Raw genomic sequence first — 17,592 nt, 5'->3', positions numbered from 1 at the left:
CGTTAAATGACAATTTTTAGTATTATAATCTTTTTTAAAGATAGGAAAAAAATCCCTAAGTTTTGCTTCTTCATCCAGTTTTGCACAGGGAACTTCTGAAGTCTGTAATATGCTAGCGCTGTTACCGCTCATACAGTAGCTGGTTTCTGCTTCTATAAAATGGGGAGACTGAAGGCCCTAGGGTAGCTGTTAGAATTGCAGGGATTAATACACAAGAGTAGGCTGTGAACAGCCCCCAGCACAGAGTTTGTGCCTGATCAATGTTAGCTCACATCATCATTACTATTCTTCTTAAGTCTTGCTGGCTTAGCAAGTCACATCACCTCTCTGGACCTGCATGTCCTTGTTTGGAAAATGAAAGCCAAGGATGAGACAGAAAACTAAAAAAAATTCCATCCTTAAAACTTTTTGATTCTATTTGTGTATGCATGTGCTCAGTCGTGTCCAACTCTGCGACCTCATGGACTGTAGCCCACCAGGCTCCTCTCCCCTTGCAATTCTCCAGGCAAGAGTACTGGAGTGGGTTGCCATTTCCTCTTCCAAGGGATCTCCCCAACCCAGGGACTGAATCCACATTCCTGGCACCTTCTGCATTGGCAGACAGATTCTTTACCACCAGCGCCACCTGGGAAGCCCTTCTGATTCTATAACTTTATGTCAGATGACTACATCATTTGATTGTGAGTTAATGTTAGCAGTTCTCCTGTAGGAAGTGAGAATCAAAAGAGTCACAAGAGTCTCTGTTAGGTCGGGTGGCCTGGTGCTTAAGTTTGAAGGTGCCACTTTGCCCAGCAACACATATTCTGCCCATGCCCCAGAGAGGGCTCCTGCATGTTGTCTTTCCAAAGATGGAGAAAGTAGTGATAATTCCAGCTTGACTGGGCTCCTAAGCCCAGTTCTCAGTGATACTCAAAATCATCCCCACTAGATCTCTAGACAGTGGCCCTGATCCTTGGGAATGGCCTGGCTGCCAAAGGTAGATGCTCAATATCCTTTCCTTCCTTTTTCCCCAAGTGTTGCTATGGAAAAGATTTGGAAACACAAAGGACACTTTACCTGAAATAGCAAAACCACTAAATCCTACAGCAAGCACCAGAAAGGAGATAGCCATCCCTTTGGTATGGGAAAAGCCAACCACAAGGAGCAAGGTTGCCTCCATGCCAAAACCTGTGAATGGAAACAGCAGGGGAAAATGTCATTTTCGTGTCAGTCACCCCAAATTCATGAATTCATCACAAAGAATCTATTTTCATGGACCCAAGCTTTTAGTACACATATTCTGGCACAATATTTACAATCTTATAGGGATATTTCTTGACTATACGACTTTGCTAATATTACCCAGGTGTTCTGTGAACTTTTCAACAATTTCCTGGTGTGCCTTGAACACTGTATAGTCCCAGGAGGTACAATGATGCCCATGGGATGAGGAATGTCTATTATCAGTTGCTCATGGGTAGTTGCCCCTGCCATTTCTAAGACTGTCAGTGATTCTCCATTGATTACACCAGTGATGGTCTTTCATAGAAAATGAAACAAAAATAAAATAGTATTATTATTGCCAAAAGTGATTAGAAAGCAGTAGTGAATATCTGAAACATAAAGCAGAGCCTCACCACCTAGAAAGCATAAGACAAAATTCTTCCTTTTCAGAAGTTTGCCAAGCCTTCAGGCCTCTTTATAATGCCATGAGATATTTGCACATAAAATACAGTGGGACAGAAGTACTTTTTGCTACTTTCATTCAAGATAAGTGAATCCAGCACAATAAAAAAGGGTAAGGAAATGATGAAGATCCTTCTCACCAACACACAAAAACACATACATGTTCAGTTGATAGCAGATAGAAAGATGATATAAGTACTGTTTCCAGGGACAGGAAGTACCCTGGGAGGCAGAAGACAGTGAAATGATGCTTCATCCTAGAGACGGTTTGCTGATTCCAGACGTCGCTACACGATTGTCCTTTGAGTTAGCTCAGAGATAACAGGACCAAATCAAGTCTCTGTCCCCTATATTCACTCCAAAACATACAAAAAACCACCACCACACTCTTTCTTCTCTCAATTAATCTATCTGCCTGTGTTTAGAACCCAGACTTTAACAGGGTTCAGATTCCTGCTGGGTTCAGATTCTATCTCAAAATCACTAATGGTGTGATCTTGGACGAGCACTTCATCTCTTAGAGTCCTCATTCCTCCCTGCCAAAAGCTCATAATACAACCTTGGAGCATTGGAAGATTAAATGAAATTGGGTATACAAGGTGTTGAGCAAGATCGCCAGCCATGGGCATGACTCAACAAATGGTAATCGAATGTTTAACGCAGAAATCTCAGAATGAACTTGGACTTTTTTCTCTTCTTCAGTGTTCAGATAAGAATCCATGACATTGGCCTTAGAAATATCTGCTTTTCCTTCCCCTACCACTGTCTTAGTTCTGGACGCCACTACCTCTCACCCGGACAACTTCAAAAACCTCTTTATTGGTCTTCCTATCTCTTTTTCCTCTGATCCAGTCTCTGGATCACTATTTTTATAAACTACAAATCTGATCAGTTGCCCCTTTACTTAAAACTCTTGTCAGTGGTTCCATACTAAGTGCCTATAATAAATTCCTCCTGCTGTCCCGGTTTCATTTTCTGTCACTCTTACCCCCTTGCTCACCATCCGAAGCCCGTGGAAAGCCCTCTACTGTTGCACACGTCTCTCCACCATTTCCTGACCACAACGCTGTTTTGTGCCACACTGTACTTCCACAGACTGTTCCTTCACCTGCAGTACTCCTCTCGCATCACTTACTTCTCATTTCTGGAGAAACCCTACTATTCTTTAAAGTCCAGTTCAAATATTGCTTTCCTTAGGAAGCTGACAGCCCTGCCACTCACCACCAGTGAAGCTGACATCTCCTTCTTCTTAATCATTTCATAAAACTTTTCAGCATTGCCCTGTAGTTTTTCATTTGTGTTTCTGCCTTCCCCCACAAAACTGTGATATTATCCAGGGAAGGTGCCATGGATATAGTACAGAGCCTGGCAGGTAGGTAGTGGGAACTTGATAATTAATGCAAAGGAAAGAAAGGAAAATCAAGATTAAGTTGAAATACAAGCCAAGGCACTTTTTTGTAAACCTTAATAAGTTGCTTACCTTTCTGAATCCATTCTTCAAAACTGTTCTAGAACTAGGGCAAGCATCAATGATTGTTTTAGATGGTCATCTAAAGAGAATCAGTGAAATTATGGGCACAGAGGTGCTTTTTAAACTGTGAGCTTCACAGACTCACTGATATACAGAATAAATTAATGCTTGCCAGTGGGAGGATGGAGAGAGGGAGCGGCAGTATAGGGGTAGGGGAGTGGAAGGTACAAACTACTGGGTGTGAGACAGGCTCAAGGATGTGTGTACAACACAAAGAATATAGCCGCTATTTTGTAACAAGTCTAAATGGAACAAAAGCCTCAAAAATTGTATTTAAAAGTTTTTAAATTTTAATTAATCAATATTTTTTTAAGCTGTGGACTTTATACCATTACTGGGCATCCATGTCCCATCACCTCATGGCAAATAAATGGGGAAACAATGGAAACAGTGACAGACTTAATTTCCTAAGGCTCCAAAATCACTCCATATGGTAACTGCAGCCATGGAATTTTGCTCCTTGGAAGAAAAGCTATGACAAACCTAGACAGCATATTAAAAAGCAGAGACATTAATTTGCTGACAAAGGACTGTCTAGCCTAAGCTATGATTTTTCCAGTAGTCATGTATGGATGTGAAAGTTGGATCATAAAGAAATCTAAGTACCAAAGAACAGTTGCTTTTGAACTACCAGAGTCCCTTGGACAGCAAGATCAAGTCAGTCAACCCTAAAGGAAATCAGTCCTGAAGATTCATTAGAAGGACTGATGCTGAAGCTGAAGCTCTGGCCACCTGATGCAAAGAGCTGACTCCCTAGAAAAGACCCTGATGCTAGGAAAGATTGAAGGCAGGAGAAGGGAACGACAGAAGATGAGATGGTTGGATGGCATCACCGACTCGATGGAAATGAGTTTGAGCAAGCTCCAGGAGTCGGTGATGGACAGGGAAGACTGGAGTGCTGCAGTCCATGGGGTCACTAAGAGTCAGACACAACTGAGCAACTGAAATGAACCGTGCATCCACGCTCAGTTGCTTCAGTTGTGTCCGACTGTTTGTGACCCCATGGACAGCAGCCCCCCACGCTCCTTTGTCCATGGGATTATCTCAGCAAGAATACTAGAGTGGGTTGCCACTTCTCCCTCCAGGGGATCTTCCTGACCCAGGGATCAAACCAGTGTCTTTTGCATCTCCTACATTGGCAGGTTATTTTTCCCTGTATATAATTCAAATTGTGGAAACAAAATTAATAACAAGTAGTAATGCTATAAGGGCTTCCCAGGTGGCTCAGTGGTAAAGAATCCGTCTGCTGATGCAGGAGAAGTGGGTTCAATCCTGGAGTCAGGAAGATCCCCTGGAGAAGGAAATGGCAACCCACTCTAGTATTCTTGCCTGGAAGATTCCATGGACAGAGGAGCCTGGCAGGCTATAGTCTAGGGAGTAGGAAAGAGTTGGACATGACTGAGCACACACACACACACACACACACACACACACAAACACACACACACACAAACACACACACACACCATTGTATACTAACTATTTGTGTTTTGAAACTGGCCTGTCTTATACAACAAGGTACATGGCTCAAACTTCCCTTATCTTAACACTATCAAAAAAGTGGAACCAGAAAGTTAATTCCCCCAAAAGAATTAGAATAAAGACATTGTGTGAAAAACCTATAAATGATACATTGATTCATCAATAAGGGAAAAAAAAAAAGATTTTTGCCAAATAGTAGACTTTCAAAGAAAGAAAAATCATTTAAGAGCATAAGTGACTCCTATTTATAGTGAAAATGCTAGGACTGTATGTTTCAGGAGCTGAAGGATAAAATTTAAACTTTATGGGTAATCAAGAGATCCTAGGAAGTGAAACTATTCCAAGCTGAGAAGAACTAGAATTGAAAGGTCTGAGGAATTTTTTCATTTCATGTTAAAACAACCTGAGGTTCACATAGGCAACCAATTCAGCCAGACTAGGATTTTTTTTACCTCAGTCACACTTTCCATCTTCTATGTTGTTGTTCAGACACTCAGTCATGTCCGACTCTTTGAGACCCCATGAACAGCAGCACGCCAGGCTTCCCTGTCATATATTTTTAAAAAATATCTCTTTTTTGACCACATGACCAAAATAGTACCCCACATCTTAGTGCCCCAACCAGGGATTGAACCCAGGCCCTTGTCAGTGAGAGCACAGAGTTCTAACCGCTGGAGCACCAAGGGATTCCCAAATTGTCATATCTCAGGTTGCACAAGCACAGGCTGAATGACCACTAGGCAGGGGTGTGATGGACTTAGGGGCCTTTAAGAGCCTTCTCAGTGCTTAGACATAACCTCAAAAATACGGTTTGCAATTCAGTTTCATCTCATTCTACAAAAGCTGCTTAAGCCACCTATGAAATCCACAGTACCTCCACAGTTCATGATTTTTCTGACAGCAGTTGTGGTCAAAATTTTTCTGCTTCTTAAATAATCAGCCAATTGTCCTCCAATAGGCACAATGATCGTCATAACCATGTGCGGGACTGCTGACAAGAGACCCACCTGGAATGAAAAGAAACAGTGAGCTGTTTTTAGCTACTTCTGAGAGATGTACTTCTTGAATGCCCTCACCATCTCCACTGAGCCCCTCACCCTCACCACCAAATTTAATCATCTAATTATACGGGACTGAGACAGGCCTGAATTTTGTAATGAATAAACAATGAATGAGTGAGCAACTTTAAGAATAGACCTACTCGTCTCCTCTACCAGATAGGAAGCTCCTGGAGATGGGCAGGTCTATTAAAATCGTTCACAGAGGCCCCACTACCCAGTGGATGTTTAACTACCTGGCACATAGCAGTTAGACCCTTGGCACAGGGTGAGTGCTCCCTGATGGCAGCCACTACTGGTTAAGCTAGCTCTTCCACAGTCACTTCTGACAGTACCTGTAGCTATGCAGATTTCTACCTCTACTGGGCCTCTGTTCTTTATCCTGTGGGAAGGAGACTTAATACTTTCAGGATGACAGCTTGTGTTTTACCATCCACACTCTTCCTACCTGAAACACAGGCAACCTAATCGCAATGGTTGGGGACATTGTAAAAGGTTCTTTCTAAACCATAAAGTACTGGTCATTAGCACTTGACCAGTACTTTAGTACATTAGTACAGCTATGACTGTGATCTGCAAAATGAGCTTTAAGGTTCTTACTGCTCCTCCCTGAATAATTTATAGGAAAAAAAACACCTCGCACCCTTAAATCTTTTGATCCTTGCCCAATATGCAGTTCTTGAGTCAGCGTCAGAAACACTTTGAGAATGGTGAGAACATAAATCCTTAAAAGCAGCTTAATACAGCTCTGATCCTTACTGGGAAGAAATTAAATAGCTATGTGTTTGTGCATAGAATGCATAACTTGTCTGACCTCCAGGGTATTAGGTGTCACAGAACTATTATGAATTTTGATCAGTAATATAATTATTTTATCAAGTAAAGATTTTCTCAGTAGAAGTAAGAGATTTAAAGTTCAAGAATCAGTATATTACCTTACTTATTGCAAATCCAAAGACCTCTTCAAAGTAAGCAGGCTGACTTATTAACAGCAAATAAAATGTCCAGCTTCTGCAAAAATTGGCCACAATGATTGCATACACTGGCAATGACGTGAAAAATCTTTTCCATGGTGTATTAAATTTCTAGAAAGTGAAAATACAGTGAGATTTTTAGTGAATATACTGATAGATTATTTTTCTTATGAGGCCAACACAATCACTGAAAGAAATACTCATAAAAAAGAGGGAAGTCTTCATCTCTCCGTCTCTACTTACACTGAGACTAACCAGGTTGGCTCCTTCTCCTATACTTGTCTCTATATAGGTCCTCTCCTCCTGGGATATTGTTGGGTGAGCTGCTGGACACTCATAGGCTTGCAACAGCCAAAACATGTACCAAATAATCCCCAAAATACCTGCAATTGAAAAACAAAAAGCTTGATGACATCGTCTCATTTTCTTCCACCTCTAAATTTGTCAAATTTCAAAGTATTTTCAAATGGCACTATATTCAGCTAGGAGAAAGCATTTGGTTGATTTTTCCTGTCATTCTGTTATTAGCTAGTATTTAAAGAAAGATTATGTTCTGCTCATTAAGAAATTTAACTTTTATATACACATTAAATGAATCATCGTTAGACAAGTATTCCATTTATGTGATAAACTTGTCTTAGTGATCCCTATTTTCACACAGTAAACTCTTAAGCCAACCCCATTAGATAGTCAAATGCCATATCTATCAATTACCCAGGTGTGTGTGTGTACTCAGTCACTTCAGTCCTGTCCATCTCTTCATGACCCTGTGGATTGTAGTCCACCAGGCTCCTCTGTCCATGGGATTCTCCAGGCAAGAATATTGAAGTGGGTTGCCATTCCCTCCTCCAGGGGATCTTCCCGACCCAGGGATCAGACCTGCATTTCCTGCATCTCCTGTATTGGCAGGGGATTCTTCACCACCAAGCCACCCAGGAAGCCCAGTTACCCATGGGAATTCATGGAATCAAATCACTCACCATAAATATAAAAGACAGAGGCCCATCCAATGTACTGGACCAACACCCCAGCCAGTGGCATGGCAATCACTGCTCCTGCATAGGAACCTAGACAAGAAAAGTTGAAGGAAACTCACCAGTCATCAGGCAAGCCCATCCAACCCATTTAGAGTTCAGCAGTCAACCTGAAGACCAATCACACTGAGTGGGAGTTAGGATGCCTCTGTGCAGAGGAGCTGGCCAACTCCCACCATGCCTAAAAAGAGGCCTCCAAGAGAGAAAGGTCTCCAGGATACCCTTTAACTTCATCCAGATGCCATGGAAGGATTAGACAGAGATGGCTCAGGCACCTCGATTTGGAATTACAAGAAAATGGAATGAGAAAAAATGTGACAGAACTCTGAAAAATTCAACCAGGCACAACATTGGGTGCTGAAGACAGAAAGTGAAGGAACAGGGAATTCCCTGGTGGTCCAGTGGTCAAGACTCCGTGCTTCCATTGCAGGGGGCATGGGTTCAATCCCGGGCCAGGAAATTAACATCCCACGTGCTTGGAGTACAACCAATAAGTAAATAAATAGCCAGAACATTAAAAAGAAAGAAAGTGAAGGCACTTATGTATCTATCTCTCAGGGTTCACAATTCAGAAGGATTATCACCTATATCTTTATTTAAAAAATTTTTCTTCTCCCAGTTTTATTGAGATATAATTATATTGATGTATAATTCACCTAGGTCTTTAAATAAGGAACTTCAAACTATGAAAGGATCATGCTTTTTAGTGTCTCAATTTTTTTTTTAATACCAGAAAACTGTTAAATGTCAAGATGGCAGGAGGACCAGGATAGCTACTGTCTTCATCGGCCTCCTAAATGGGTACATTTTTTGGTTTCTTACTTTGAAATACTTAACCTTGTAAATAGTTACCTGTGTGTGGATGTTTATCTTGTCTAGACAAGATAATAAGGGCTAGAGGCAGTGACCTCACCTTCACTATCTCCTGCAGCTCTGTGATATCTGGTGGAGAGACACGAGCCCTGCAAACTCCCAATAAATATTAACTGAATAAAAAAAATTACTATATGAAATTTCCTCTGGGTATGAGTGGAAAAAATTCTTGCTTCAGCACAAGTGAGCAGCAAAAGGAAATGCTGTATCCCATAACCCAGTGCTAAGGAAGATCTTCAGGAAATGGGAGCTTAGAGAGCTTCCAGACAAAGAAATTAAATCCCATCTTTCCAAGGTGGGCCAAGCTGGCTATGAAAGGCCTGACCTGGAATCCAGGATCTGAACATCAGGACCCCTGAGGAAGTCTCTCAGTTCCTCCAAATCATTTTTTTTTTTCAGATGGAAGTGAAATCTCTGACTTACCAGGTTGTTTTGAGGAGCAAATAAGTTATTACATGAAGGTGCTCTAATTAAGTGTTACATAAACACCAACGGAGAAGGCAATGGCAACCCACTCCAGTACTCTTGCCGGGGAGATCCCATGGATGGAGGAGCCTGGTAGACTGCAGTCCACGGGATCGCTAGGAGTCAGACATGACTTCACTTTCACTTTCATGTGTTGGAGAAGGAAATGGCAACCCACTCCAGTATTCTTGCCTGGAGAATCCCAGGGACGGGAGAGCCGGGTGGGCTGCCGTCTATGGGGTCGCACAGAGCCGGACACGACTGAAGCAACTTAGCAGCAGCAAACACCAACTAACATAGTGGTTATCACATCTGCTTTATACACAGAAGGTCCTGGGTTCAAGTCCCAATGGAACCAAGCCAAGAGGGCTGCTTTTTAGAGCTTCCCAGGTGGTGCTAGTAGTAAAAGAATCTGCCTGCAGTGCAAGAGACCTGGGTTTGATCCCTGGATCAAGAAGATCCCTTGGAGAAGGAAATGGCAACCACTCCTGTATTCTTGCCTGGAGAACCCCACAGACAGAGGAGCCTGGTGAGTTACAGTCCATGGGGTCACAAAGAGTCAGACATGACTGAGGAACTAACACTTTCACTTTCAAACACCAACTGGGCTTCCCTGGTGACTCAGATGGTAAAGAATCAGCCTGCAATGCGGGAGGCCTGGGTTCGATCCCTAGGTCAGGAAGATCCCCTGGAAAAAGGAATGACAATCCACACCAGTATTCTTGCCTGGAGAATTCCATGGATAGAGAAGCCTGGTGGGCTACAGTCCATGGGGTTGCAAAGAGTCAGACATGACTGAGGGACTAACACTTTCACTTTCAAACATCAACTATTAATGCTGCTATTGTGTACAGAACGATAGAGCACTTTTAACTTTTTTAACCTTAAACTTCCTCAGACTGATAAGGCAAAGGTTCCAGGACATATCGTCTATAAAGAAGAGCTACAGATCTGATTCCTCTGTGGGTGTGGAGAAGGTGGTCTCCTTTCCTGGAGCAAATACCCTGGGAGTGGGAGGTGGGAGCTCCAGTTTAGATGATGCAAATAGGGAGGGTCAGAGGATAACCATCTATTTAACTTACATGCAGAGTACATCATGAGAAACGCTGGGCTGGAGGAAGCACAAGCTGGAATCAAGACTGCTGGAAGAAATATCAATAACCTCAGATATGCAGATGATACCACCCTTATGGCAGAAAGTGAAGAGGAACTAAAGAGCCTCTTGATAAAAGTGAAAGAGAAGAGTGAAAAAGTTGGCTTAAAGCTCAACATTCAGAAAACGAAGATCATGGCATCTGGTCCCATCACTTCATGGCAAATAGATGGGGAAATAGTGGAAACAGTGGCTGACTTTATTTTTCTGGGCTCCAAAATCACTGCAGATGGTGATTGCAGCCATGAAATTAAAAGACGCTTACTCCTTGGAAGGAAAGTGATGACCAACCTAGATAGCATATTGAAAAGCAGAGACATTACCTTGCCAATAAAGGTCCATCTAGTCAAGGCTATGGTTTTTCCAGTGGTTATGTATGGATGTGAGAGTTGGACTATAAATAAAGCTGAGCTCTGAAGAATTGATGCTTTTGAACTGTGGTGTTGGAGAAGACTCTTGAGAGTCCCATGGACTGCAAAGAGATCCAACCAGTCCATCCTAAAGGAGATCTGTCCTGGGTGTTCATTGGAAGGACTGATGTTGAAGCTGAAACTCCAATACTTTGGCCACCTGATGCAAAGAGCTGACTCATTGGAAAAGACCCTGATGCTGTTTGGAAAGATTGAGGGCAGGAGGAGAAGGGGATGACAGAGGATGAGATGGTTGGATGGCATCACCAACTTGATGGACATGGGTTGGGTGGACTTTGTTGATGGACAGGGAGGCCTAGTGTGCTGCAGTTCATGGGGTTGCAAAGAGTCGGACGCAACTGAGCAACTGAACTGAATTGAATATAAGATGCACTGAGTGCTTTCTGTGTGATTTCTAGTATTGTGATGAATACTCTGGACCCCTGATTTTATTTAACCTTTTTTTTCAACCTTGTAACATGGGTACTAGTGTCATCCCCATTTTACAAGAATGCTTGGGATGGGAGGTAAATTTCCTGAGGTCACATGGGTATGAGTGACCAGAATCTAGGTCTGCAGGAATCCAAAGCCTTTAACCTTAACTGTTTAATAATTCAGTCCTGCTTCTTCCATTCAACAATAGCCAATAATTCCTCATAGCAAGAAGCATTCTTCCACTGAGGAAATTTTACAGTTTGAAATTGTCCTTTCCTATCTTTTAGACAACTCTTCCTCATCCTTCCAATTGTGGCTGAATGTAATCTCCTATCACACCCATAGGTCCTGAGCATACCCCAATAGGGCTCTCCACCCATATTGCCCTAACTGTACCTTGATCCCTCTGTGTGGTCAACACAGAGGAAGAGGAGGGTGCTTATTGAATGGCATAGACAGAGAGGAGTAGCTGAACTGGGGATGACAAAGTCCCCAGTTCTGTCCTCACTTTCCATGAAAATTTGTATCTTTTTTCCCCCTCCCTGAGAATCAGTCTCCTCTACTATAAAACAATGGAGTTAGAAAAAGAATTAAGATTTGCGGCTATCAGAGGCAGGAGTTGGTAGAGGGGAAATCATATGAAGGCAATCAAAAAGTACAAATTGCCAGGTATAAGTAAGTACTAGGGGTGTATCATACAACATAATAAAGATAACTAAACTGATATATGTTATAAATGAAAGTTGGTAAGACAGTAAATCCTAAGAGTTGTCATCACAAGGAAAAAAGATTTTTTGCCTATTTCTTTGATGTTGTATCTGTGTGAGATGATGACATTCACTAAACCTATTGTGACAGATATTTCATGATGTATGTAAGTCAAATCATTACATTGAACACCTGAAATGTAAACAGTGCTATATGTCTCTTCCATCTCAATAAAACTAGGGGAAAACAAAACCAAAAAGCTATGTCTTTGAATAAAGTCAGTTTTATTTCTTAAAAAAATAACGTTAATTAAAAAAATGAAGCAATGAGTGTGACTAGATGTTTTCTAAAGACTCTTCCAACTGCAATATTTTTTAAGTGTAAGAATCATTTATCCCCAAGCATGGGTTTACTTCTAATGACATTTTTGCCGTGCTCTTCTTTGAAACCAAGGCCACACCTTAGCTGGGAAATGCAATAAAGCCTATGACCTTGATCAGGTAATTTTCCTTGAGCATCAAATCATTTCTTAAATTAGCCATTTTAGGGCTATAAAAACACTAAGAATGGGGAGTGGCTGCCAGTTGTTCTTGTTTGCTGGCAAATCAAAATAAAAGGCCTTAGTAAATCATCTGAAGAAAACAGGTCAAGGTCAGCTGGGGCAGAATCTTACATTCTTCTAGAGTTGGTATAAGATCAGTAGGGGAGGTGGAGTTGATCTTGAACTACAAGCAAGGGACAAAAATGGTTCCCAAGGATAGGGAAGATTAAAGATGTAAAGGCATCTCAGCTGTGCATGCATTTCCAAATGAGACACAAAATAGGCACATGGGTGAATGTTTCACACCAAACTCCCTGGGATCCTTTATTACTACTATTGCTGCTACTACTACTGCTGCTGCTAGCACTATTACTACTTGTGCAAGTAAAGAAGAGAAAGTCAAAGTGTTAGTCACCCAATTGTGTTCAACTCTTTGTGACCCCATGAACTGTAGCCCACCATGCTCCTCTGTCCATGGAATTCTCCAGGCAAGAATACTAGAGTGGGTTGCCATTTCCTTCTCCAGGGGGTTTTTCCAACCCAGGAATCAAACCCAGGTCCCTGCATTGCAAGCAGATTCTTTAATATCTGAGCTATCAGGGAAGTCCCAAAGAAGGAGAGGGAAAAATAAATAAATATATTCAGAGAAGTAAAGCTTCCTCCTTAGCTAAAATGTACAGGTTAGCTTGTGTTAGGAAAGATATGCTAGCTTGAAAAACTAAGCAGACCTCAATTCTGATCCGAATTCTGTGTGAGCCCATTGTTAACTTTTGTGGCCTAAGTCGCTTTTGTCTTCCTGGGCCTCTTCCCCCATTAAAAAAAATTTGCAAATATTGGTGGCAGCACATGCTGTTCTTGTTCAAATATTGATGGGTACCTAGCAGAGTCTTCTGAACACTGATTACTCTCAGAGACTCACAGAGGGGCCAGTCTCAGCATGGCTTCAAATGAGGCAACCTTAGCAAGGTGAAATTTGGAGCTCCAGGAGTTAAAGTCACATCAGTACTTAAGGACTATTAATTTGCTTTTGGGTAAAATGGATCATGTCCTTTTCATTTTTTTTTCTGGAAGATAATAGCAAAAGTTGATTAAATGGTCTCTATGACAAATCACTGCAGATGGTGACTGCAGCCATGAAATTAAAAGACACTCGTTCCTTGGAAGAAAAGCTATGACCAACCTAGACAGCATATTAAAAGGCAGAGACGTTACTTTACCAGCAAAGGTCTGTCTAGTCAAAGCTATGGCTTTTCCAGTGGTCATGTATGGATGTGAAGGTTGGACTATAAGAAAAGCTGAGCACAAAAATATTGATGCTTTTGAACTGTGGTGTTGGAGGAGACTCTTGAGAGTCCCTTGGACTGCAAGGAGATCCAACCAGTCCATCCTAAAGGCAATCAGTCCTGAATATTCATTGGAAGGACTGATGTTGAAGCTGAAACTCCCATACTTTGGCCACCTGATGGGAAGAGCTGACTCATTTGAAAAGACCCTGATGCTGGGAAAGATTGAAGGTGGGAGGAAAAGGAGATGACAGAGGATGAGATGGTTGGATGGCATCATCGATGTGATGGACGTGAGTTTGAGTAGGCTCCGGATGTTGGTGATGGGAGGACACGGACAGGGAGGCCTGGTATGCTGCAGTCTATGGGATTGCAGAGTCGGACATGACTGAGCGACTGAACTGAACTGATGACAGTGTGTACAAAGTAGTGTGAGGAAAGCTTTGAATCAAGAATCCAATGTTCTAGCTCCTGCTCCATTCTTTGGTAGCTATGTGATCTTGAGCAAGTCACTGGACTTCTATTTTAGTTCAAGGAAATGAGACTTAAAATTTTAGTTTTAATTTCTCCATTTGTAAAAGGAAGAGGATTGGGCCTTGACTATTCTATATCTTCTACTTTCAACTTTGGGAAATATTTGTTGGCTAATCCTACAACAACTTCCAATGACTATTTTCTTACTTTTCTCTATTAAAGATGTTAGAAAAGCTAGGCACTGGCTTTCCCAGCTTTCTCTGCAGTTAGTAAAGCCTATGACACAGTTAGGACCAAGCAAATAAAACTGGAAGCCTGCTAGGGGGATTGGGAAAGCTTTTTCTTTCCTGATGAAAAGAATAGAGGTGGTTAGGACACTCATCCCCTCTTCTTTCTGCCTTTAGTATGGACTTAATGCCTGGAATTGTGGTAGCCATTTTGTGAACATGAGGAATGTGCATGAATGCAAAAAGTTATCACTCTAAGGATAGAGGAGTAGAAAGTCAGAACATGCACAGGCCCTGGATAGATTACAGGCCAATTACAGGCAGAATCAACACTAGCCACCAACCATTCACCTTTGGACTTCTGTTATGTGAAAAAATTAATTCTATTTAGCAAGGTCTTCATCTAAAGCCAAAAGCATTCCTATATGAAAGTTGCTGTTATTCCAATACACTCACCACAAAAGGAGGTTGTAGCCAGTCTGCTTCTCTCCAAAGGTGGTGCCCACTTACTCCACATCCCGTGACACGCTGGGTATGTCACACCCTGGCAAAACAGTTGAAAATGGATGATTTGACTTGACTCCAGTTTCTTTTTGTGTTTAAAACTTGGACTTTGCCTCTTTGACACTACAGTATAAAAGCCCAACTGACAGAAACTAAATAACATGTGTCAGCTATTTTGACTCACAGCAGAGATGCTAAAATTCAAATACTAGTTCAAAGGTAAGCAAGGTGGGGAATAGGGAAGGGGGTCTTCATATTTCTTCTTATTATTTAATATCAGTGTGGAAATGGATTTCCACCATCAGCTGATCTATCCTCTCATTTAAAGATATGGAACCTGAAGCTGACAGCCATTAAGTGACTAGATTCTAGTCTTCAGGGCTGCTAATATCATGTTCTTTCTACTGTGTTAGTATTTTCCAAAGTGTGGTATATGTCCCTCCAGTGGGATAAGAATTGGATTTAAAGTACTAAAACAACCTACATTTTTTATTATCATTGTTACTTATGTATTCTAATATGCTTTAGAAAAATATAACTAGCACATTAAACCCATGATATCAAAAATATTGTTGCTTATGATGAGGTTCTTTTATTTTGTTTTGTTTTTAAGTAAATTGACCAGGGAAAAACTATAGGCAAGTAACAGCATGAATCATAGTGTGAATATGACAAATGTGACAACGGTTAGAGGCGAATGACTGAGTTTGGGAAACATTTCTCTACATCAGGTGGTAGCAAATTATGGCCTGATACGGCCCACCATCTGTTTTTGTCCAGCCCTCAAGCAAAGAATGGTTTTTAAATTTTTAAGTCACCAGAAAAAATTATTTTTAAAGAAGTGCATTTCCTGGCATGTAAAAATCATATGAAATAAAAAATATCAGTGTCCAAAAAGTTTCACTGGAAAGTAGCCATGCCTACACATTTTTATATCTCTGGCTGCTTTTGTAAACAATGGCAGAGTTGAGAAGTTGCAACAGACCACAGTATGGCCATGAGAGTACAAAATATTTACCTTCTGGTTGTATATTACGCTACCCACTTCATCAAGCTAAATCTCTGTGTAAGACTACACCCCTGGAAATTTACAGATTTATTAATAAATCCATTTAAATTGTTTTAGTGGAAAGAGCCTTCGTTATGTGAACTGACGGCTTTGGGCTTCAGTTTCAAAATTTATTAAGCAGAAGTGGTTGGATTAAATTACCTCTAAGATCACTCCTGGCTCATCTGAAATTCTGCACTCTGTGCAATGATCCTTCATTGTGTATAAATTTGGAATCACACATGGAATTTTAATTAAAGTATTCATAATTATAATCATAACCAGAAAGTTGAGATAGCCAGATAAGGTGGGAGATAGGAAAACTGATAAAGGAGGTTTTCTTCAAAAATTAAAATTTCTAAAGGATCATGCTGTCTCCAATAATATCAAAATTTGTTAAGAAAAGAGTCTCTTACCTCCACTAAACCTTGCAAAATCCTAACACACATAACGCAGCCGTAATGTGCTCTGGCTGCAGATGGAATCAACATGTTCAAGGTCGATGTTAAGAAGATGGCAGCCCCAAAGACCCTGAGGGACCAAAACACTGTGTTACTGGGCAGGCCCACCATGGACGTGGCACAGTAGTCAACATCAGGAACAAACCTACCAGTTCATGGAAGATCACCACATAAACCAATAGAGAAGCAGATGTGTTAGGGTCTGGGGTGTGCCATGCTAGGCTGTCAGGCTGCTTTGATTCGCAAGCCCCAGTCCTTGGGCCAATAATAGGAAGGTTGGGGGCAGCACAGGGGTGTTCTGCCTAGATAAGATCCAGAAGCTGGAGATTGACCTGCATGAAGTAAACTTACTGGAGACCCACCATTCTTCTAGATTCTACCCGAATGATCCATTCTGACTGCTACCTCATGACTTCTGCACATTTGGGTTGTATCTCCTGCTTCCCAGTTCCATCCTCATGTTAGCAGATGGGGATACCAACTATCTGAGAAGCATGCTGTGTCCTGGGACCAGCCAAGCACAGGACAGGCTGGGTACCTGTCTCAGCCCCACAGCTTTCTGCCAAGTACTGTGTGTCTCCTCTTTGCCTGGACAGGAGTGTCCCAGGAAAAGAGAGCAGGCATCATTTTATTTCTTTCTCACACATGCTAATGATGCTTCATATCTTTTATATTCTGGGAAATATTGTTATGTGTTCTTTCTTTTTAGGGCAGAAGTGTGAATAGTGACTTCAAAGACCATAGGAACCAGGATTTTATCACTTTGTAAGAAGAATACCACAGGCAAGTGACAATAAATAAAGGACACAAATTAGATAAGAACATAAGTGAAATATGAGTCATGCTCATAGAAATGACTTTACATATGGATATGGCTTTCAGACTTTTTTTTCTTGATCCATATAACAAAATAAAATTTATATTGCAACCCAACACACACTTATAACACACAGATGTAACCAAAACAATTTCCAAACTACGATTCTAAAATGTGCAATGAGCTAAGATATTTTCTATTCTATGTGATTATCTTTCCCTTTATTTCTCTCTCTTTTTAGAAAAGTAGATATTGGTAAATCACTATTGATTTTATTACCATCTAATGAGTTCTGTTTTAGAGTTTGAAAAATACTGCTTCATAAAATATACACTTCACAAAATCCATATATGTTAAGTCAATTACAATCAGAAATGACCTGGAAATAATTAGTACTCTCCTAGTACACTCCTTTTCTAGTACATATACATATTACACATCTCCCAAGT

At 41.2% G+C, this 17,592-nt stretch overlaps 1 protein-coding gene across 2 annotated transcripts in view; it reads right to left on the bottom strand.

Moving 5' to 3' along the window:
• SLC17A8 (solute carrier family 17 member 8) overlaps positions 1 to 17,592 on the bottom strand; it is a 40,852-nt gene that overhangs the window by 8,519 nt on the left and 14,741 nt on the right. Inside the window, exons 4-10 of one of the 2 annotated variants that reach the window (XM_068970287.1) lie at positions 16,282 to 16,396; positions 14,770 to 14,857; positions 7,691 to 7,777; positions 6,954 to 7,093; positions 6,672 to 6,821; positions 5,553 to 5,685; positions 1,057 to 1,167 (exon numbers count right to left, since the gene is read on the bottom strand). In XM_068970287.1, the coding sequence (XP_068826388.1) occupies positions 1,057 to 1,167; positions 5,553 to 5,685; positions 6,672 to 6,821; positions 6,954 to 7,093; positions 7,691 to 7,777; positions 14,770 to 14,857; positions 16,282 to 16,396 (824 nt within the window). The remainder of the gene's footprint in view (positions 1 to 1,056; positions 1,168 to 5,552; positions 5,686 to 6,671; positions 6,822 to 6,953; positions 7,094 to 7,690; positions 7,778 to 14,769; positions 14,858 to 16,281; positions 16,397 to 17,592) is intronic. The other variant, XM_068970288.1, reaches the window with a different exon arrangement.

Source organism: Capricornis sumatraensis, chromosome 4 (assembly GCF_032405125.1).
Source record: "Capricornis sumatraensis isolate serow.1 chromosome 4, serow.2, whole genome shotgun sequence".
NCBI lineage: Eukaryota > Metazoa > Chordata > Mammalia > Artiodactyla > Bovidae > Capricornis > Capricornis sumatraensis.
Note: the sequence above shows the minus strand (reverse complement) of the source record. Positions and strands in the feature narration are given on the sequence as shown.